Below are 23,363 nucleotides of genomic sequence, written 5' to 3' on the forward strand. Positions count from 1 at the left end.
ATTGATACTGACATAAATAGGAGCCAGTGGGGTGTAGTAGTTTGTGTGTTGGACTACGACTCTTGAGACCAGGGTTCAAATTCCAGCTCGGCCATGTAAAGTCACTGGGTGACCTTGGGCAAGTCACACTCTCTCAGCCTCAGAGGATGGCAATGTCAAACCCCCCCCCCCCCATGAAGAAACCTGCCAAGATAACCCCATTATAGGTTCACCTTAGAGTCATCATAAGTTGAAAATGACTTGAAGGCACACAACAACAGCAACAACAACAACAACAACAACAACTGACATTGATAGAAAACATCTTCTGATGGGTTTGTCTTCAGTGGATTTTGACGCAGCCGCATTACCATGAGATTGTTGCTAGTGGGCTCAACATTATAATTAACTAACAGTGGGCCAGTACAGACAAGCCAAAATAAAGCTGCTTCAGGTCACTTTGGAGGAATGCTGTTTAAATGACACACGCATCTTAAGAGACCAGAAGCTGCCCCAAAGCTGCGTTCCAGTTCTTAGGACTGGAGCATGGCTTTGGCACGGCTTCCGGCCTCTTAGGACGCATGCAGCATTTAAACAGCATGCCTCCAAAGTGACCTGAAGGAGCTTTATTTTGGCCTGTCTGTATGGGGCCATTGCTTCACTAGATCTTGGTCAATATGGCAATCACTCATCTTCTTATACTTAGCCCACTGACCACCTGTGGCAACTGACTGGGGCTCATTTGATAATGATTCAATGCCAGAATAAATTGTAAATGTAAATGCCAGTTCCTTCAGCAACATAACTAATGTATATTGTCTCTCAACCTCACAACTAAGGCTGTGTCCAAGACTGGTCCCATTGTTTCATTCCAGGCCTCATTCCATGTCACACTCATTCCACTTCCCTTCATTTGTTTGTACACCATCCAAATCTAAATACAGAAAAAGAAATTTAAAGATGAATGGATCCGATTTCTGATTCTGTCTCTTAGTATGAAGATGGATATAAAAGTAGGGGAAATGTTGATAACATCTTTTATCACTGTGGGAGCAAACGTTCAACTTTTCTCCCTTTCCCCTAGCATGTGGAAGGCCATTCAGAGTGTGAACTTGAATGGAATAAGTTGGGTATGGAGAAAGCATATTGGCTAGTATCTATGCTTTGTCAACCTGTGGCCTTCCCCCTTTTGCAACTGTGTGTGGAGGATTGACACATCTGATTTTGCAGGATGAGGGGATAAAGCAAAGCATAAATGTCTAGGAGGATAAATACATGCATGTCATTTATTAAAAACTGTTTGTGAAGGCATACATTGTGTGGCACTGGCAATGGTGGGACTGGAGTAGTGGCCATTCAGCAACACCCCAGTGGCACTGTGGGGGGCTGCAGACAAGCCTTGGTGGTCAACATGTCACTGACATATGGCCAACCCCTGACATACACTTTGCCTGGAACACAAAGAGTGTCCAAAACTGAGGCCATTTCAGCATTCATCTTGCTGATGCGAGGTCTTTCTCTGAGCTCCACCGCCTGCCTGTGCTCTTGCCTTTTTGACCGCCAAGTAAACACATTTTTAATGCACCAGGAATTTTAATTTAGCATGTGGCATTTGGTTACTGCTTTTATGAATTTCAAAAATAACACTGAGCTTGTTTTCCTCTAGTCTTCGTTGCACTTTTGATCTGCTGCTGTGCCTTTCTTGTTTTTATTTAATTTCTTTTAACTTGTACATTTAATTTATAAATTATAACACAATATAATTCATTTGGCTTTATGATTTATCTTTTCATGCTGGTTTCTACAAGCTATTGCAAGCAAACTGTGAGAGAGACAGGATGGAAATCTATTAAACTCAGATGTACATACGTAGATACCATTAACTAAGTAACATCTCCTGGCCAGACCCCTTGTAGCCCACCTTAACAACCAGCAGCCGCATCAAGTGAAGAAGATCTATTCAGCTGCCGACTGGTGTGCAAGAAGGAGGATATTTCCAGTCCCCTTCCCCTGAGACAATATTTTCCTTGGGCCCTGAGAAGCAACTGAACAGCCCTCCTTCATCTGATGCAGCTGCTAGCTGTTAAAATGGGCTGGAGGGGCATTTACAATTGTGGCAATAAAGTCATGATTGCAACTACATGGTTTTACTGAAACTGGAGCAGATACAGATCCACAACTCTAGGTTATGAATACATAACTGCAGTTTAGAATGACAGTCTGTGTCTGTATGGCCATTTGCAAAGTTGGTCTCACAGCATAGGTGAAGACCACTGTGGTTGGACTTCAAGTTCTGTTCACATGCACTTCCTCTTGCTGGAATCGCAGGTTTGATTTCAGCAATTCCTCCTCCCTTAACTGAATTAACATACCTTTGCTCATTCTTCTATGAGCATCCCAATAATTGTTGTTTATTATTTGCTTATTTATTTATTCAAAAAATATTTATCTGCTGCTATATATTGTGGGATTTACAGGGTAGTATAAAGATAACTCAATAAACAATTTAAACAATTTCCAAATTAAAGCCTCTCTCTCTCTCTCTCTCTCTATATATATATATATATATATATATGAGAGTGAGCATGGCATAGTGGTTTGAGCATAGGACTACAACTCTAGAGACCAGGGTTCGATCCCCTCTTGGCCATGAAACCCACTGAGTGACCTTAGGCACATCACACTCTCTCAGCCTCAGGGGAAGGCAATGGCAAACCTCCTCAGAGTAAATCTTGCGAAGAAAACCCCATGATAGGTTCACCTTAGGGTAACATAAGTCAGAAATGACTTGAAGGCACACAACAACAAGTCAATACATAGCTGACTCCTACTGACTCTAGTTGCACTTTGCAATAGGTTTCAGGTCTTAAGTTACATCGGACTCAGTGAGGCTCACTTCTCAGTAGACATCCCAAGATCTCAATGGGGTCCCTTAGCTATTACAGGTGTGGACAACTTTGGCAGGTCTTAGGGTCTCCATAAGTCAGGAATGACTTGAAGGCACACAGCAACAGCAGCAACAACGACATATATGTGTGTGTGTTGTGGTGGTGGTGTTCCTTCAGGTCATTTAGCATGTGGCATGTTGTTGTTGCTGCTGTTGCTGTGTGCCTTCAAGTCATTTCTGACTTATGGAAACCCTAAGACCTGCCAAAGTTGTCCACACCTGTAATAGCTATATATGTGTGTGTGTGTGTGTCAGGATGGAAGCAGCCTGTAAAATGGCTTGCTCCCCTGAAACAGAGAAAATGACCTTGTCAAAGAGAGCAAAGGAGCCTAGATACGGAATTCTAAAGTCATTGGATAGAACTCTCCTGATGACATAGGCCACCATTAAAACTCTGTGATGCCAATGTAAGGGATTTTTGGAGCAGCATATGGCAACTGCAGGGAGGAAGAAGAGAAAACCTTGTCTTTGTTGAATCCTTCTCCTTTGACTCCTAAGTAGCTTGGGAGCTGACAAGGTAGCTTTGTAGAGAGTTGACTCCCCATGCCATCTGCCAAGAGCCATTTTACCTTTGCTGCTGTGCCGCAGCCTACAGAGTTACGTCAGCCAACAGGGTTAGATGGACCATTTCAAGTTGACTGAAAAAGCTCACAGCAGTCCCTTTCTACACATTCTCACCTTAGAGATGCATTAACAACATACCCTCCAACATTTTGCAGATGAAAGTCAGGACACGGGGCCAAATAACATCAGAGCGTGGTCAAGATTGCAAACATTTTTCAAAATAAGTTTTTAATTGGCTTATACAAAACATATACTGTATAACACATAACATAAATTCTACAAACAGGTAAACACAAATTGACATCAAATACTTACAAAAAATAAAGAATAAACCTAGATTCATGCAGGTAATACAACATAATAAACTTCCTACAGTTTCCCTGATTTCCTGGAACTTGATCCTTATATTGTAGCATTGATTTCTGGATATATACTGTAGAAGCATGAAGAAGCGTGTGTGTGTGTGTGTGTGTGTGCTTCTTCATGCTTCTACAGTATATTACAATATTTCTGGTGATGCATTTACTATACTATTTGCTATACACTTCTCTTTGTTTCTCATCTTATATCAACTGTTCCTTCCAGATGGTTTCACAATATTTTAATACCAGAGCCCAGTCCTTGTCACTTTTTTCCAGATAATTTCAGTTGACATTATTAATGAGGATGAATACACAAGCCAGGAGAAGCTGCAGTAGTTTGCTTTTGCCCAAGTCTACTGGGAAGGACCAGGGACAGTGTGGTGTTGTGGTTTGAGCATTCGACTATGAATCTGGGAAACCAGGGTTCGTATCCCTGCTTGGGTATAAAAACTCACTGGGTGAACTGGGGCAAGTCATAGTCTCTCAGCCTCAGAGGATGACAATGGCAAATCACCTTTGAAGAAAATTGTCCTAGGATAGATTTGCATTAGGATCTCAGTCAAAAATTACTTTGAGGCACACAACAGCAATTGGGAAGGCCAAGCTTCCATTAGCTTTCTCCTTTCCTCTCTGCTGAGTTAATTAAGTGCAAACTACTCTTGCACTTTAAACTCAGTTTGCAGCAATTGAAGTATGCTGATAAATAAGGGGAGGAAGTGGGAAGAGGAGAAAGAAACTGGATATTTTAAAAGCAGCTGAAAAAGTGGGACAAAAGAGGATTAATCAGGACTGTCCCTGCCAGATAGAAGGAATGTAACAAATGTCTTCTCTGTTCAGTCAGATCCTTCTCCTACAATTGCGTATTTATTCATTTTCTTTCTACAGCAGTGAAACCAAGAAGGTTGTTCTTTGTGTTGGTTTCAGGCCCAGTAGTCTGGATTCATATGTTTAGCCTGCAAAAGAGATGGTTAAGAGATGATATGATAGCCTTGTTTAAGTATTTGAAGGGGTGTCACATTGAGGATGAAGTAAGCTTGTTTTCTGCTGCTCCAGAGACTAGAACATGGAACAGTGGATGCAAGCTACTACAGGAAAAGAGATTCCACCTTAACATTAGGAGGAATTTCCTGACAGTAAGAGCTGTTTGACAGTGGAACACACTCCCTTGGAGTGTAGTGGAGTCTCCTTCCTTAGAGGTCTTTAAACAGAGGCTGGATGGACATCTGTCAGGTATGCTTTGATTGTGAGTTTCTGCACGGCAGGGGGTTAGACTGGATGGCCCTTGTGGTCTCTTCCAACTCTATGATTCTAGCTGTGCGCCAGACAAAGTTATAGTGCTACAATTCCACTTTAATGGCAATACCCTATGGAATCTTGGGGTTTGGGGAAGAGACATTTAAAATTCTCAGCCAAAGGGATTCTCCAATGCCACTGACCAGACTACAAAAGCCTTGCATTCAACTGGATGCAGCCATGGCTATTAGAGGATAGTCATAGTGCTATCACTGGATAGTGTGAAAGGGCCCTGTGCATGGAAAGAGCTCTCTGGCTGGGCCTGCCAGTTCACTTGGGGTCCACTCCAGTTTGATTAATATTGTTTCTTTCTCCTCCCTGACCCTCCCCACCTCTGACCCTTGCCTCCCCCACCCTCCTCATGCATATCCCAATCTCATCTATCTCATGGTCCCATCTTATGCTGACTTCCCTTAGGTGCCAAGGCAGATGATTCCAGCACCGAGAGTGCAGGGGGTATGCACACAAGGGTGTAACTCTGGGCTTCCCATATGTATAAACAGTATCCTACACACCAGACCAGCTATGGAAAGCACACTTGAGTGTCTGTTACACATACATGTGTCCCTCAACAGGGGTATAAGGATCAAACCAAAGGTCCACTGATAGGTAGTATAGCATAAAGTTTCGGGCACTGGACTAAGGCTCAGTGGACCCAGGGTCCAGTCTCTGCTGAGCCTTGACATTCATTGCATAACCTTCAGCCAGTCAATCATTATCTCTCAGTCTGATCAAACCCTAGTCTTCACAACTGTAGTGCAATACTCAGCCCACTACATCATGCTAGCTCCCTGGTCTCAATGGTATTTAGGGATGGCATTCAGCACCATGGAGAGTGCCTGTAAACACTGCATTGAAACCTGGGCTGCCTCTACACTACATAATTAATGCAGTTTGACACTGCTTTAACTGCCATGGCTCAGATTTGTAGTTTGTTGTGGCACTAGAGCCCCGTCTCCCTACAACATAATGCACATTTCAAGACAAACACAAATTCCAGATGAAGCAGAACTAACAGAACATATTCTTAATTCACAAGATCATTTGAAGACTGTCAGCTTAGTGACTGTTGATACAGAGATCAAAACAGGAGACTACATTTTTGGACTCTCCTTGAGGGAAGCATAGCTATGGTGACTTCTTGTGATCAGCACCTGCCCATCAACATCTATCGCTGTCCCACTGGATCCAAATTTAGAACCAATTACTATTATTCAATTACTCACCAATACTCCTTATCAGTGATAGCCAGTGTGGTATAGTGCTTTGACCACTAGAGACCATGGTTCAAATTCCCACTTGGACATGAAAACCCACTGGGTGACCTTGAGCCAGTCACACACTCTCAGCCTCAGAGGTAGGCAGAAGCCAACCTTCTCTGAACAAATCTTGCCAAGAAAATCCCTTGGATGGGTTCACCTTAGCTTTGCCATAATTTGGAAATAACTTGAAGGCATGCAACAACAGCAACAACACCTCACTGGTGTTGGAGGGACTATGTCTAGGTGACATTCCAGCAATAGGCAACCTCCAATCCCATGTTCCTTTTCCTGTTTATGGCTTTTCATCTTTAAGATGGGCTGGACAACCTTTCAAATGGAGAATGTTTTCAAGGAGAGGGCTGTCCTCCAATAGCCCTTTGCATAGAGGATTGTTCTCTTAAGTCCGACCAACTTGGACTGGACAACCTTTCAAATGGAGAATGTATTCGAGGAGAGAGCTGTCCTCCAATAGCTCTTCAGACAGAGCACTGTCCTCTGTTAAGTAGAAGACTTGGCCATCCTGGAGCAAGGGAGCCACCAGTGAAGAGAAGTTAAAGCAGGAGCAGGAGCAGTCACATCTGAGGGTTAGCTCAGGCTGTTGCCACACTGCAGAATTAATGCAGTTTGACAGCACTTTAACTGCCATGGCTCCATCCTATAGAGTACTTAGAGGCAAACAACAACAATAACATATACAACCAAACATCCACAATATCCAAGCCAAGCCATATTCAAGCAGACCTTGGAAAAGTGAATGGGGAGGGGAGGCTTCACAATGCCCCAGTTAGTATGACCACTGGTGATGCTGGTGGGTGGATTCTGGGGACTGTATTCCCTCCTCTCTAAACAATTTTTCCCGAGCTCAAGTATGAGTTCATGAAGACTAAGAGTTCATGTATGAAACAGAAAAAGAGATTCACTAGCTGGCTTAAAAACAAAGCCACTAGCTTAGCTTAATCTTGTTCCAGCTCTATAGATGCACTGCCTTCATCATTGTTAGCCTTTCTCAACCATATATGTGTTGGAGTCCTATCTCCATTGGTGCTATGGTATGGGGACACTGGGAGTTGTATTCCAACATGTCTTATGGGCATCATAATGAGAAAGATCTACCCACATCCTTCTTGAAGCTTGTTGGCAGGGACCTCTCCATGGGGCAAGGAGGGATGAGATAGCGTGTCCTGTTTGTCAAGACCCATGCTCTCTCCATAGTGTGTGTGCATGTATGTGCTGTGCTGGTGCCATGTCATCTGTTCTCAAGCGTCCTGTGTTTGTCGTTCCCTTCTTCTGTTGTAGGGAAGCAGCAGGATGGGGCAGTGGAGAATAATCAGAACAAAGGTAAAATAATAATAATAATAATAATAATAATAATAATAATAATAATAATAATAATAATAGTGTAATGCTTCCCCGATCTCTCTCTTGAGTATTTATTCCTTAGTTCTCCATTTGGCTTGGCAAAGGGGTAACAGCTGGAATCTGAAAGAGTGGATCATTTTTAGGCTCTAACACCCTGGTTCCTGAGACTTTAGGACTGGAGTTGTTAGATTTCAGGGCTTGGCCCTGAGTCCCAAGTCTTGACCCCTTTTTTCCAGTCCTCAAGACAAGGGGAAGGAATCTCAAGGTGAGAGCACTGCTTTAAAAAAATTGCGTGTAAATATATTTCCTCATTTGTTAGATTTGGTGTTTTTTATTTGAATAACATACTCAGCAGATCTGTGGTAGATGCTTAAAGTATTTTATGCTTAGAGATGTCACCATGGGCTGTCTGGTGGGAAGGGTGTTGTAAACTCACCAGGATCTGTTATATTACAAGGGATTATCCCTTAGGGCCCAAACAGACAGGCCAAAATAAAGTTGCTTTGGGTCACTTTGGAGGTATGCTGTTTAAATGACACACACATCTCAAGAGGCCAGAAGCTGCACCAAAGCTGTGCTCCAGTCCTTAGGACCGGAGCATGGCTTTGGTGCAGATTCCGTCCTCTTAGGATGCATGCATCATTTAAACAGCATACCTCCAAAGTGACCCAAAGCAACTTTATTTTGGCCTGTCTGTTTGGGCCCCATGTCTCAAGTTTTGGTCCTGAAATTTCAAAGCCTGGGATAACCTGGCAACCCTAATTAGAACTGCTGTTTCTTGAAATAGAAAACATCTGAATCCACTGTTTGGTAAAACCATTATTAGGACTCAGATTTTTGCAAAATTGCAAGCTTTCGGGTTTTCCAGAATGCTTCTTAGAGCTGGGTTTCACTCTAAGCAAAGCATGAGAAGAGAGGGGTAATGTGGGGGCAGGGGGATACCAAAAATAGACTGGATGTTGTAACTACATATGGGGGAAATTTTCATTTTTATATATATAATAATTTAGAAAAGCTTGTAAATTTCTTCATATTTGAGATGGAAAGAATTGTTTTTAAAAATGTGAATAAAATGTGAATATGGAAGAAAAACCCCACAAAGTTGACAAAATTATTTATCCAAGCCCAGAGCTTTGAGTTCTTAATTTTTTAAAGTCGGAATGTGAATCTCTGTATATTTGAATTGCTGATTTAGACTTCGCTCTTCTTTTCGCTGAAAGTCTGAGTTTCTCTGAAAGTTTCATACTTACAAAGGCAGCACAAAAACAGAGTCTTTTCTGTGCTGAGAAAGCTTTACATATCAGATCTGAAAAGAGTGAATGGGAAAAATTCATGTCCACATATTGTCAAAGAATTGACTAACACTTGTAGACAAAGTGATTGAGATTGAAGCAAATGGAAGTTTAAACTATTTGAATGCAAGAGAAAATTGTATTGATGCATTTCCCCATCTGTTATTTTAATGAGAAGGCCACCCTTCATCCTTATGATAGCAGTGACACACTGAATGTATTGGTTTCTGCTAGTCCCTGCCAGTATTAGGTTACTCTTACATTCTGGGACAAAGAAACAATGGCTGGTCCCAATTTTAAGACACAAAGGCCAGCTGCCTGTTACCCAGATCATTCTTAAGTGTTAAGATAGTTTCATGGTCAAGCAGAGAACTGCAGAGAAACATGATAGCCTTTGCATTTGCAAAGCCTGAGATTAATTTTGAGGAAGTGTATAAGACTGTTTTCTTTTCATAAATTGAAACCAATTTGTGTAGTACACAATTCTGGAGGGAATTGAACTCGTAAAACTCAAAGTCCCTTTCACGAGTTATTGGGTGGGAGGGACATTTCCTTTTTTTGTAGACCGCAGGTGGGACTTGAGATATCTGAGCTTTCTGTTTTAGGGGACAACATGAATTAAGACTGGGGATGCAAAGGCAGAGCCCAGTAAAGGTTTGGCAAAGCTTGGAAAAACTACTTTTGTGAAGGTATAAGAGGCACATCCCCAAAATCTGCCTTCTATAGAGTTTCTAAAAACAACAGGAATGCTCTCCTTCTTTGCCTCTGCCCACTTCAACTTCTTGGCTCCACTATTTGCTTTTCAAAATGATTCTGAATAGAGAGGCATCATCGTATTCTCTGCAGTATTTGCAAAAGAGTAAAAACATTGATCCAAATCCAATTGTTAGGCCCAACAAAAGTTTGGTCCATTAAATCAATGGGAATGTGGGAAGTCAGCACCTAAGGGGCTGTATAGACTGACATCAAAGGCCGGCATAGGAATGGAGTGGGGGTATGGTGTCTACACGATGCATGCCCTGATTCCACACCATGCCGGTGTGATACCGCGTGGCCCACCACATGGTGGGCGGCATCACGGCACTCCTTTGACATTGTGTCCAGATAACACAGTGCCAAAGGAGTGCCAAAAAGCCATGGTGCAAAAAGGAGACGCTTTTTGCAGCTTCTTTTTGTGCCACAGAAAGGCCAGATTGGAGCCACAGCATGTGGTTGCCGCAGCCCCGATCTGGCAAAGAAAGAGACAACTGTCTGTTCAGCCCCTAAGTTCTATTGATACAGTGGGCCTACTATCTGCAGGGCTAACTGTTGGGTTTAGGTCATTGTTTATATCTATCTCATGGGGAGCACCAAGGCCCAGAGAGGGCACTGTTCTTCTCCAGACAACTATCAAGATGAAATCTGGAGATAAGGATTTTGGATTTGATGCTTAGGAATCTCCTGCTTCAGGAGGAATAAAATATAGATTATGATTAACAGGAAATAAGCACCTAGTCCAAAACCAAGTGGGAGAGTGTTAGCAAAATCCAGAATATAAGAGAATATTGGGCATTTAGAATAAAAGGGGGATGAGTAGTATGTGTATGCTTGTTTGTACACCTATTTATATTGTTTCAGCATATCAGCTTATATGTGTATGTATGTACATTTGGTGTGTATGTACATATATATATTTGAGAGGCCAGCAGAGTATAATGGTTAGAGTGCTGGACTAGGACTCTGGAGACCAGGACTCGATTTTCAGCTCAGCCATGAAACCCACTGGGTGACCTTGGGCAAGTCACACACTCTCAGCCTCAAGGGAAGGCAACAGCAAACCCCTCTGAACAAATCTTGCCAAAAGAAAAAAGAAAAAACCTGTGATAGATTCACCCTAGAGTTGTCATGAGTCAGAAATGACTTGAAGGCACACAACAACAATATATATCTGAGACATAGGATTTCTGGAAACTACCTTGTAAAGAGGAATTACTCATTCATGTGCATGGGAATGGCATTTTCCTAAGACTGTGGTTCCCAAATGTGTGTCCCCAGATGTTGAACTTCTACTCTCAGAAGCTCCAAGTAGCCTGGTCAGGGATTCTAGAAGTTGAATTCCTACAGCATCTGAGGCACCAAAATCAGGAACCAGTGCCCTTGGGTGGATTGCTTGAGCTCAGGGCATGGACTATTATCTCCACTTTTCAGGGTGAAGGGGAAGATTCTCAGAGCAAGAGTGCAGCTTTCAAAAATGTGTGCATATATTTTCCCCTCAATTATTAAACATGATGGGTTTTTAATTTTATTTTAATGGCACATGTTGTGCCATTTTTGTGGCAATTTGTATCACCTGGTGTTGCTCATCATAACATCATCCGTTTATCATCACCAGGGTCCACCCCATGACATTCCAATTTCTCAGGTTTTGACCCTGAAATCTCAAGATCTGGGTTGGTTATGATCTGGCAACTCTATTCTTAAGGGTCCCTACTTTTGTGCAAAGGCACTGGGATTTTTGTTGGAAGAATCTCCTGGAAAGAACTACAGTTCATTGAGAGAGTCCATGAGAGTTAAGCTTGTTGTCTAGATATGTTTGAGGCACCATAGGAATTTATGGGAGAAAAGTGCATGGGAATGGTTGTATATTTGGTTAATAACTGGTGCAAGCATATGTGAATTTGGTTTGGCAGAATGTTGAGATGAGGAAATGAGGGGCCTTTCACACTATCCAGTCAGAGGACTATGATTCTGTTTTAACTGTTATGGTTACATCCTATGGAATTCTGGGATTTGCAATTTAGGGAGGGGTGTTTAGAATTCCCCATCACTATGTACATATGTGGCAGATGGGCTACGAAGAAAGATGATAAAAAGAAAATAAACTCATTTGAAATATGGTGGTGGAGAAGAGTGCTGAGGATACTGTGGATGGCCAAGAAGACAAACAATTGGGTTCTAGAACAGATTGAACCTGAACTCTCTCTGGAAGCCAAGATGACTGAAGTGAGATTGTCATACTTTGGCCACATCATGAGAAGGCATGAATCACTAGAAAAGCCAACGATGCTAAGGAAGGTAAAGGGAAGTAGATAGAGAAGAAGACCACATGCCAGATGGCTGGATTCAATAAGAGGCTTATGGGCCTGAGCCTGCAGGACCTGAACAGAGCAGTGGAGGACAGGTCTTGGAGATGTTTCATTCACAGGGTCACCATGAGTTGAGGTTGACTCAAGGGCTGTTAACAAGAACAACAACAACAACATTTAGAAGGCTCAGCCCTAAACAACATCCCCCAGGATTCCAGAAAATGCAGCCACGGCAGTTGAGGTATAATTGTAGTGCTGTAATTGGATAGTATGAAAGGCCCAACGGACAGTAAAATCTTATAAAATTCTTGTTTTGTGCATCTGCTGCCTTCTACTGGACAGATCTGTAACTGGTCCTTTAGGAACCCAGCTCTCCAGCTGACTTTGCCCTCTTTTGGAATGAAAGACACTTTATCCACAAAGAGGCATTTACATCAGGTACATTAGAGCAAAGAGCCAACTGGGACAGGATCACTTGGTAGGGCTGGCAGCTTTTTTTTTTTTCTGGTGATGCTTCTATGCCTTTAAGCTTAACACAGAAAAATTATGCAGCTGAGGTTTTTGTTGAGATGTAGGTAAGATGTGTGAGAATGTGTGACCAGCAATATTTGTTGTGCATCTGAATGGTTTAAAAAGACACAGGAGCAGGGATGGTCAATTTGAGAACACAAGGAATGGAGGGGAATGAATGTAATCAGGGAGGTAAGCCAACAAGCAGGATTGTAGAATTGGGTAGGAGTGCTCCACTTATAGGTGAATCAATGTTTCTTCTCTCTTTCCAGCCAAAAAGCAAGATGGGGCAGTGGCCATGGAGATGCAACCCCTGAAAAGTGCCGAGGGGGGTGAGATGGAAGAACGAGAGAAGAAGAAAGCCAGCGTCCCCAAAAAAGAGAAGTCTGTTCTGCAGGGGAAGCTCACCAAACTGGCTGTTCAAATCGGAAAAGCAGGTAAAGTGGAAACACTGCACAATAGAGAACAAGAGTGCTCTTTAGACTGGGAAGGGAAAAAATGATGTGTACATGGTGAGTAAGAGAACCAAATCTACTAAGAAAAACCAAATCCTGTAGCCTATATGGAATTAAGCAAGCATTCGTCTTCCATTTTTTTTATTTTGAGTCATTTTTATCCTCTTTTAAAAGCATTTTTAAATGGGCAGATGCTACTGCTGGGGACGCACAAAAATGCAACCATGCAACTATGTAGCCATCCCCTCACTGTCATGTACTTTCAACCTATTTTCATAACCATGAGGTCTAGAAACTTGTTCTTTAAAAAAAGAATGGGAGCTGAGAGTCTCAGGAGAGAAAAATTCTGCAAATACACACAACCCAAGGTATAGCAACTTTCCCTGCACAGACTAGAACAGTGATGACATCAGGAGGACCACACATTTCTCACCTTAGCTTTCAATCTAGAGTGTTCTCAAAGTATGATGCCTTTTTGGTGGGAGGGAGACAGGCTCAGACCCCAAACAGAGATTTCACTTTTGTCCCACCTGACTGACTCTTCCCTCCTTTTTCTCTCCCTCCTGGCAGGTTTGGTGATGTCTGCCATCACTGTCATCATTCTGGTCCTGTATTTCGTCATTGAGACATTTGTTATCGATGGAAAGACGTGGTTGGCAGAGTGCACCCCTGTCTATGTGCAGTACTTTGTCAAGTTCTTCATCATTGGTGTCACTGTCCTGGTGGTGGCTGTACCTGAAGGCTTGCCGTTGGCTGTCACAATCTCCCTCGCCTATTCTGTCAAGGTGAGAATCATGTTTTCCCAACATTCATTGCTCTGGGTTGGCATCATTCCCATTACAAAGTGTATCCCTGGAATACCAGGTTGGCAAAAGCAGCATCTTTTGTCACTCCCTCATACTGTGGGCCCTTGGTATCCATTTGGTTCCAGGACCTCCCTGTGGATACCAAAATCTATGGATGCTCAAATTCTGTTATATACAGTGACATAGTAAAATGGTGTCCCCTAGTTAAAATGACAAAATCAAGGTTTGGTTTTTGAAATTTATACAGTGCACCCTCCCCTTACACATGGATCCGTTTCAGATCCCTCCGCATAAGGGGAATTCCACATGTGCTGGAACCCCATTAGAAGTAATGGGGCTCAATCCCGCGGTTGCAACTTAACACTTAGATATATCTATCTACCTACCTATCTTTCTCAACAACAGAAAATGATGAAGGATAATAACCTGGTTCGACATCTGGATGCCTGTGAGACCATGGGCAACGCCACAGCCATCTGCTCAGACAAGACAGGCACCCTCACCACCAATCGTATGACTGTGGTGCAGTCCTATCTAGGTGACACACACTACAAGGAGACCCCTGACCCCAGCAATCTGACACCCAAGACACTGGACCTGCTGGTGCATGCTATTGCTATCAACAGTGCCTACACCACCAAGATACTAGTGAGTAGTGAATCTCTATCTCTCTCACACATTTTGAGTCCTCCATGCCATTGCAATCAGGGTTAGAGGGGCCAGGACTTTGGTACTGCTTATGGCAATCTTCCCCACTCTAGTGCCCTCTAAAGGTATTGGACTAGAAGTCCCGTCATACCCAACCAGCACAGCCATTTGCTGTGCTGGCTGGAAATGAAGGAGGTTGTAGTTCACCAGAAGACCATTGGCAGATGGTTGGCCCATTGCTATTGTTTTGCAAGGTCAACCCTACCATTAGACAGAATGAGACAACTGCCACATGCAGTGGAGGTCTCCCAGCTTTTTTGCCCCAACCAACCCCCAGATAGCCTGTTGTTTCAGGTGCGGTGAAGGATAACAGTAATATTAAACTACAAGTCCAGTCACGTATCCATACATGTAATGGGGAAAAGGACTAAGGTTGCCATTTGCTGATCTGCATCAGGTAGAAAAATGTCTTAATGTCCCTGCTTGTGTTAGCATGATACCATCTCAAATGTCACTGTCTCCCTAACCTCGAATCCTGGGAATTACAGTTTAAGGACACTCACTGCCAATCTATTGTCAGTGAGTTCCAAGCCACATCAGCGAGAGCCACAGTTTCCAGGATTCCCTGCAGAGATTATTGAACCAGTCTAAGTCTGTCATTTAGCAATGCCTCAAGATTCAAGGCCCACTGCAAAGTTGATGTTTTAGGACCTCATAGTTTTGGTCAACTTTACTAGGGGAAATAGATGTGGTCTGGAGAAATCGAGAACGCAGTTCTCATGTCTTATCTTTCCTTATCCTCTGCTTCCTTCAGCCTCCAGAAAAGGAAGGGGGTCTGCCACGCCAGGTGGGCAACAAGACAGAGTGTGCGCTACTGGGCTTTGTGGTTGACCTGCGACGTGATTACCAGCCGGTGCGTGAACAGATCCCTGAGGAGAAGCTATACAAAGTGTACACCTTTAACTCTGTGCGGAAGTCCATGAGCACTGTCATCTGCATGCCTGATGGTGGCTACCGCCTCTTCAGCAAAGGCGCTTCTGAAATAATTCTCAAAAAGTGAGTCTCCTCTCCATCATATGAGATAAAGAGAACCTCTTACAGACAAGGACTTCTGCCCCAGGATGCACTGAGCATGATGACAGTGTCAAATAAATAAATAAATAAATCTGAAAAGCTGGGTAAAAATAGCAAAAGTTTTCCACCTGTTATCAAAAGTAGGCATTTTGATGCATTTCCCCACAAACCCAACCATGTTTTTTATGCATTTTCCAGGTAAACATATTTTAAATCACATTACCATATTTGTGTATCATATGGGGGAGGGAAAGGGGGAGGAAGATTCTGATACTTGCAGTTTTTTGTGGGGGTTTTGGGCTATGTTTTCTCTGAAGATGCCAGCCACAGATGCTGGTGAAACGTCAGGAATAAACTCTTCTAGAACATGGCCACATAGCCCAAAAAGCCCACAAAAAACTATGGATACAGCCATGAAAGCTTTCGACTTCATACTTGCATTTTCTCCCCAGTAGTGGGAAGGGGAGAGCAAGCTGCAAGCCTTTTCATTTATAGTCTTGCAGACCCTGAATCAGATACAGACTGCATCTCTGTTATCTGGAATACTTGGGACCAGAAATGTTTTGGATTTGGGGGGTTTTTTGGATTTTGAAATTTTGCATATACATGATGGAATATCTTGGAGATGGGACCCAAGTCAAAACATGAAATTAATTTATGTTTCATCTACATCTTATCCACATAGCCTGAAAGTAATTTTATACACAATATTTTTAATGATTTTGTGTATGAAACAAAGTTTGTGTACGCTGAACCATCGGAAAGCAAAAGTGTCACTATCTCAGCCACCCATGTGGATTATTTTGGAATACATCAGATTTCAAAATTACAGATAAGAGAGATTCAACCTGTACATTCATTAACGAAGAACCTCCATTCATGTGAATTTCTGCCCCATCTGTCCTTCTCCCTGCCTTTTCCCAGGTGCACAAACATCCTCAACAGCAATGGAGAGTTACGTGCTTTCCGTCCCCGGGACCGAGATGAAATGATCAAGAAAGTGATTGAGCCCATGGCATGTGATGGTCTACGGACAATCTGTATTGCTTACCGGGATTTCCCAGCTGGGAAGGAGCCTGACTGGGAGAACGAGAATGACATTGTGATAGACTTGACCTGCATCACTGTGGTGGGAATTGAGGACCCAGTGCGGCCGGAGGTTGGTTTGTTTCATGGATATGCCACCTTTCTGCCATGGCAACTCATAGCAAAAATGAAAACAAAAAATACAGTCTGCATGTTCTTGAGATGTCACAATGACCTTTAAGAACATTAGGTCAGTTTCAATTGACACTGACACAGCATTCACAGCTAACTAATATAAAAATATGGAACCAGATAGTGGAATTTGAGGGGTTTTAAAGGAGGGTGATATTTACCTGTTCAGTGAGCAGATCATGGAAAGCAGGAGTGGCTCAGACTGAGGTGTGGGGGTGACAAAGAAGTGTGCAGAAGTGTTTCCTGGCTGTGGCTCAAGTAGCTCCCTAGACAATCTTTCAGAAAGTCTGGACTCAGGCTGATGGAGACTGAATGACTTTTTTTGTGATCCAAACTCCTGCTTTATCCCCGAGAATTCGTAGTCCTATCTGGGTGTTTCCTGGGGGGAAAGAGTCATTATAAATTTGCTTTCTCAACTGTTTTCCCAAAGACTGACCCAGAACTGAGAGAGTCAAAAAGCTTGGTTTCTCTTCTTCTCTGCCAATGTGCTAGATTTGGCTCTGCATGTGGGATTTTCTATCTCAGATAGCAAAATGCATTTGGCCAACCTGGCATCGTGGCTTAGGACAGGGATGAAATACATTGCTCTACCTGAGAAAACAAAATGCCTTGGGGCAGTCCCAGATTTTTGCTTTGAAGAAGATAGTTGGAGCCAGGGTCACACACATCACAAGTTTGACCCCAGTTCAGATTGTGCTGTAAATATGAATTTGGCCTTTGCGGCAGTTTCCACCAAAAATCTCACTAGCTGCAATTTGCCCTGAATATCTATGGCAAATCCTAACCAGTGGGGAACTTCTGCCTGGAAAACATGGAGCCCCGATCTGGATCGCATGTGTGTTCAAAATACAAAGCTGAAACTCCCTTGAATGCAAATTCCTTGCTATGTTGCACTGGATAATAGTTACATTGGTTGAATCCACACTGCAGAAATAATCCAGTTTGACACCACTTTAACTGCCATGGCTCAGTGCTACGGAATTTTGGGAACTGTAGTTTTGTGAGAAATTTGTGAACCTTCTCGGTCATAGAGCTCTGCTGCAACAACAAAGTATACTTCCCAGGACTCCATAGCATTGAGCCATGGCAGTTAAAGTGGTGTCAAACTAGATTATTTCTGCAGTGCAGATGAGCCATTGTGTGGACAGGGTACCTGACAGGCCTATTAGCAACGTTAATATTTCCTTCTGTTTGCACATATTTTCAAATGTGTGTTCAGGAAAGAGGCCTTTTTTTTTTATTTGCAAAACTGAACACTAATTACATTTGAGATTATTTTATTAATACGTTTATACTGGGTTTTATGCTGTCAGGCTGCTCAGGAAGGCAGATTTTGTTTGTGAAAGGCCACTGAGAAATAGATTATGTAAACAAATCCATGCGCTATAGAGAAATCTATGACTCTGCTTCTGTGTCTCGTCTCTTGTTTTTCAGGTGCCAGAGGCCATCCGCAAATGCCAACGTGCCGGCATCACTGTCCGCATGGTGACAGGAGACAACATCAACACAGCCCGGGCCATTGCTGCCAAATGTGGCATCATACAGCCAGGGGAGGACTTCCTGTGCCTGGAGGGAAAGGAGTTCAATCGGCGAATCCGCAATGAAAAGGGAGAGGTGACCGGATACATTATTTTAATCCTCTGACATAGCTCTGGTCATCACATGCCAGAGCCGAGGGGACAATTTGGAGTAGTGGTTCTCTTTCTCCCGGGGCTTTTTTCCCTGCTGTCAGGCATTTGGAGACTCAATTGAAAGATTCTGCTACATATATTTAGCTCTCACTTTCCCCCCATTTATTGAAGAGAGAAGAACAGGACTGACTACCATAAAGGAGCATGAGGCAGCTGCCTCAGGTGGCAGGCTAATACTAAGGTGAAGGGAGTGATGTGTGCCAAACACAACCTGCCTCCTGCTCTCTAAGCTACCTTAGATAGATGCAGCAAAAAATGTTTTTTTCCAGGGCAGGAACTGAAGTAAGAATCAGCTGCTGGCCTGCCCTGTTTTTGTACATTGACAGGCAGGAGGCAGTGTCATGTCCTTTGCCTCAGGCAGCAAAATAACTTCAGCTCAGCTCTCAGAGGAATATAAACCCACTGTCTGAGCCAGGTAGAATCCCATCCAAAACAATGATCTCTGCAAGGAATAGCAGACTTGCGTCTGACTCAAAAGTAATGGGAAGCCATAATTTCCCATTACATGAACATGCCCAGCACTCATATACTTTCCTCTCCACGCTTCCAGAGTATCATACGGGAAAGAACAAAAAACTTTGGGTCTTCTGAACAAGCCCCATGTTAGCCACTCTAAACAATGGCTAAGCATTCCAAACAATGTTATCTGTTCTACACAAGCCCCACTTTTCTCTGCTTTGTCTAAACCTTTTGAATGCCCTCCCATATTAAAACAAAACATCCTGCAAAGAATATGTTGCCAAAGCAGGAAAACAGCTTCTGCCCAAGACACCTTTCGGTCATATGTTAATGCTTGGAAAGACATATGTAAAATCTTTTTTTGAAAGTATGTCCCCTTTCCTGAAATCTGCAGGTGGTTTTTATTATTTTTGCATTATTAACCAACATGACAGTATGGTATTCCTTCCCCACATCCCAAATCTTGGGAAAGGCGTAACTCTTTAAATACATAAATAAAATTTGCAACACTAGTAATTTAAATGTCCCACTTAAAATCTTTTGTATATCCAGGCAAGGCTGTCTGAAACCCAGGAGGGCTACTGCCAGTCAATGCATAGTTACTGAGCTAGATGTCCCAATGGTTTGACTCAGTAGCTGCAATCCAGCATGAAGACATATGCTGCACCAGCACTACATAATCCCCATGGCACAACACAGTTGTGCAGCATGCTGTGCACAACTGCAGTGTGTGATGTGCAACTGCAGTGCACAGTGCACAACTGTGATGCACAATTCCTACTGCATAAATGTGATATATGCTCAACTCGACTTCTGCTGCCATCAGGAGAATATATCTGTTGCACAGTGGTGAATAATTTGGCCTGCATATTTAGCGCAACCTACATAGGCATATGTCATGAACAGAATGCCAGTTGGTATACATCAGCATCCTTTGCTCTGTTGTTTACCCAGTAGTTCTTTTTATTCCCTGTCTCCCTTCACTGCAGATAGAACAGGAACGCCTGGATAAAATCTGGCCAAAACTGCGGGTCCTGGCTCGATCATCACCCACAGACAAACACACCCTGGTGAAAGGTAAGCGGCTGCTGTTCTCTTTGCCTTCAGTCAAGACCAGAGAGGGCAGAGCTTGGAAAAGTACTTTTTGAATTGCCTCTCTGCTGGCCATAGTGCACTCTTGGAGTTGTAGTTCAAAATAAGTAACTTTCCCAAACTCTGCGGGACAGAGATGCAGGGTGCTCTGGATGTAAGCAAATTCCACAGAGCAGGTTATCTATGAAAGCATCTCAGTTCAGCAAAGGGAAGTTCTCTAGTATTTATTTGGATGTATATAAAATCCCACTTGCTACTACTACATAACCCAGATTCTTGACCTTAAAGGCATAATTGACAGCACCATTGGGGACCAGCGCCAGGTGGTTGCTGTCACTGGTGACGGAACGAACGATGGACCAGCACTCAAGAAGGCCGATGTGGGCTTTGCCATGGTAAGAGAACTGAATTCCCTTGACTTTTGCTCAACTGAATTTCCCCAAAAAAAGTTCCAAAGGGCAAAATAATAATAATAATAATAATAATAATAATAATAATAGAAAAATATGCAGAAACTCTCAGAATCTGGCCCAGCAGGGAGAAAAAAAAACCACTGAGATTATGAATTTTTGCTTATGAGAATGATGCAAGTAAAGTGTTACATTCCTGTTTACTATATGAATTAATGCAAGCACACTTTTTTAAAAATGGAAACTTCACAAGGGATTTAGGGACTGGAAGCTATGATGAGGAATCACCAATCGGTGTTGTCTGAATAGTGAGCTCTTGCACATTTTAACAATGTGCAACCTTTATTATAAATAAAGGTTAATAAATAATAATAATAATAATAATGCTTCTCATAAATCAATGTATTTTATTTTCAATAAAAATGTTTAGATTTTAGCGCTATTTGTTTTGGGAGCACAAGGTACTTCATGACAAATAGAAAGGGTCTAGAGGAGAAAGGCTTGTGAATACACAGTTAGGTGACTTTTGAGTTTAGAAATCTGGAGATCATAGGTATAAATAATTATAAGAAATAAATCACAAGCTTAAAAGATGCAAACTTCATTACTCTGTAGTTCTTTCTCTGCCTTTGGCTACAGTCAAATGCCTTGTTTTCCTAAACATGCAAAAGAAAACCTGGGATAAACTATTTCATGCAGTCCAACTGTCTTAATTTGACAGACAGCTCTGATTAATCCTCTGACATTCCTCTTTTCCAGTGCTTTTAAAATGCCCCAGTTTCTCTCTCTTTATTCTAGGTTCCCCTTTCATTCATGGCTAATAGTAGTTTGCACTGTTAGCTCAGCAAAGAGGAGAGGAGAGGAGAGGCCTTGTCCTTCCCAGTAAGCTCAGACAAAAGCAAACTGCTGCAGCCTCTCCTACCTTGTCTATTCTTCTTCATTAATAACTTTTGCCATCTTGACCATACTCTGATGTTGTTTGTCCACACATATCCTGCTTTTAATCTGTGAAGTGTTGAAGGTTATGTTACTTATACATAGTCCAGGACACTAACAAATCTGACCAGTTCAATGAATGGATTTGCTACACACATTGCAGGGGCAAATAAAATCAAACACCTAAGTTTTTGTGTTGTTTTTTTTTCCTGATCGAGGACTATGAAGACAGAATATAACACAGTCTCCAGTAGGTCAACCCAACTCTGAACTTGGCCCTTGTGTGCCAATGGACCTCAAATGTTTTTAGACTTTCATCCATTGGGCACACTGGTGCATGAGCATGGGAAGGGAAATGTAAAAGTTTCTTGCCAAAAAGTACCCACCATGTCTTTTTGTGCCATCCCCAGGGCATAGCTGGCACAGATGTGGCCAAGGAGGCTTCTGACATCATCCTGACAGATGACAACTTCTCCAGCATTGTCAAGGCAGTGATGTGGGGACGCAACGTTTATGACAGCATCTCCAAATTCCTGCAGTTCCAACTCACAGTCAATGTGGTGGCAGTCATTGTGGCCTTCACTGGCGCCTGCATCACACAGGTGGGTAGGATTACCATATCTCAGGGCTGGCCCCGAATCTCCAGCCTTCAGGGATCATCTCAAGGCAGGAGACAAACCGGCAAATACTCCAGTTCTGGGCACTATAGCCACGTTGCCACAGCTATATGGTGTTCCTTCAGCACTGTGTCATATGGACACAGTGCTGGAGGAGTGCCATGACACCGCATGCCATGTGATGCAACGTGTGGTATCAGGGTGCCCTGGGGGGCGGAGTCAGGTGGGCATTATTTGGACTTGACGCTGCAACTCAGCCCCCGGCCGGCCTTTCATGGCGGTCTGAAGAGACCTCTAGTTAGCTTCCTCCTTCCCTTCCAGTTCTGGTGGTGCCAGGAGGACTCACCCTACAAAAATGAAAGCTCATGCTGCCAATTTCTTTCTTTCAGTTAGTCTCAAAGGTGCTACAAGATCTCTCTACATACTGTTAAACTCCTATTTTCTCTCCCTTACACTCTTCAGTGTTGCCTAGAAAAAAGAACCCATAACAGCATTTGGGCTATAGCACACAGCTGGTAAAGAGCAGCCAGGGTCCACTCCATCCACAGTTGGGCTGGGACTGCAGCAACTGCATAGCCCACAACCAAAGCAGGCTTCTGCCGTGGTCCTAAACCAGTGCTGATAGGAGTTGGATATAATCTGCTCTTTTTGATCCAGTCCAAAGGACCGGATTGTGGTGCTGGAGCAGCTTCTTTCCACTTTGGGGTTATACATCATTTGAACGCCATGCCTCCAAAGCACCCAGAAGCTGCCTTATTTGCAATTCAGGTCTTTGAGAGTTACAATTCTTGTCCAGGCCCACATGGAGACGACTGCCTATTTCCTATAGAAGGGGAATCATACCATAGGGATAAAGCTGGCATGAGAAAAAGAAAGATCCTATTTAGGTGCCCCCTTGGCCCCAAGGATAGCTGATTTCTCCTAGGCTCTTCAAAAAGAACTTGCCCAAGAGCTAGTCTGCAAGCAGATTTCCAAAGGTCCAGCTCCATGTTCTCAACATACCTTTGGAAAAGGAATTATGACTGGCATCCTGTTAGGGGCATGCTCATGCAGATCTACTACATTACAGTGGATCATATAGGATTCTGGCCTTTAACTCCCAGAATCTTGTTAAGGACATGCTCGTGCAGATCTACTGCATTCAATGGATCATGGATAAAGGATTCTGGCCATTAACTCCCAGAATCTACCATCAACTATCTTTAACTTCCAGAATCCGCTATCCATGTTTGGGGGCGGGGGGGTTGTAGTCCAAACAAATGACACATCCAAGCTCTGGCTTTGAAGAGAATGCTGGATAGAATTCTAAGGTAAATCAGGAAAA

At 43.0% G+C, this 23,363-nt stretch overlaps 1 protein-coding gene across 8 annotated transcripts in view; it reads left to right on the forward strand.

Moving 5' to 3' along the window:
- Positions 1-23,363, forward strand: part of LOC149322992 (plasma membrane calcium-transporting ATPase 3) — a 173,602-nt gene that overhangs the window by 107,758 nt on the left and 42,481 nt on the right. For 3 of the 8 annotated variants that reach the window (XM_089485929.1, XM_089485881.1, XM_089485904.1), the window contains exons 8-17: positions 7,704-7,745; positions 12,906-13,070; positions 13,659-13,873; positions 14,300-14,542; positions 15,357-15,598; positions 16,541-16,775; positions 18,269-18,448; positions 19,974-20,061; positions 20,365-20,471; positions 21,833-22,024. In XM_089485929.1, coding sequence (XP_089342055.1) covers positions 7,704-7,745; positions 12,906-13,070; positions 13,659-13,873; positions 14,300-14,542; positions 15,357-15,598; positions 16,541-16,775; positions 18,269-18,448; positions 19,974-20,061; positions 20,365-20,471; positions 21,833-22,024 — 1,709 coding nt within the window. Of the gene's footprint in view, positions 1-5,562; positions 5,602-7,703; positions 7,746-12,905; positions 13,071-13,658; positions 13,874-14,299; positions 14,543-15,356; positions 15,599-16,540; positions 16,776-18,268; positions 18,449-19,973; positions 20,062-20,364; positions 20,472-21,832; positions 22,025-23,363 lie in introns of all 8 variants that reach the window. The other 5 variants (XM_089485886.1, XM_089485912.1, XM_089485921.1 and 2 more) reach the window with 2 other exon arrangements.

This window comes from Sceloporus occidentalis, unplaced genomic scaffold (assembly GCF_023333645.1).
Source record: "Sceloporus occidentalis isolate IW3139 unplaced genomic scaffold, rSceOcc1.0.p SCAF_1, whole genome shotgun sequence".
NCBI classification, from domain to species: domain Eukaryota; kingdom Metazoa; phylum Chordata; class Lepidosauria; order Squamata; family Phrynosomatidae; genus Sceloporus; species Sceloporus occidentalis.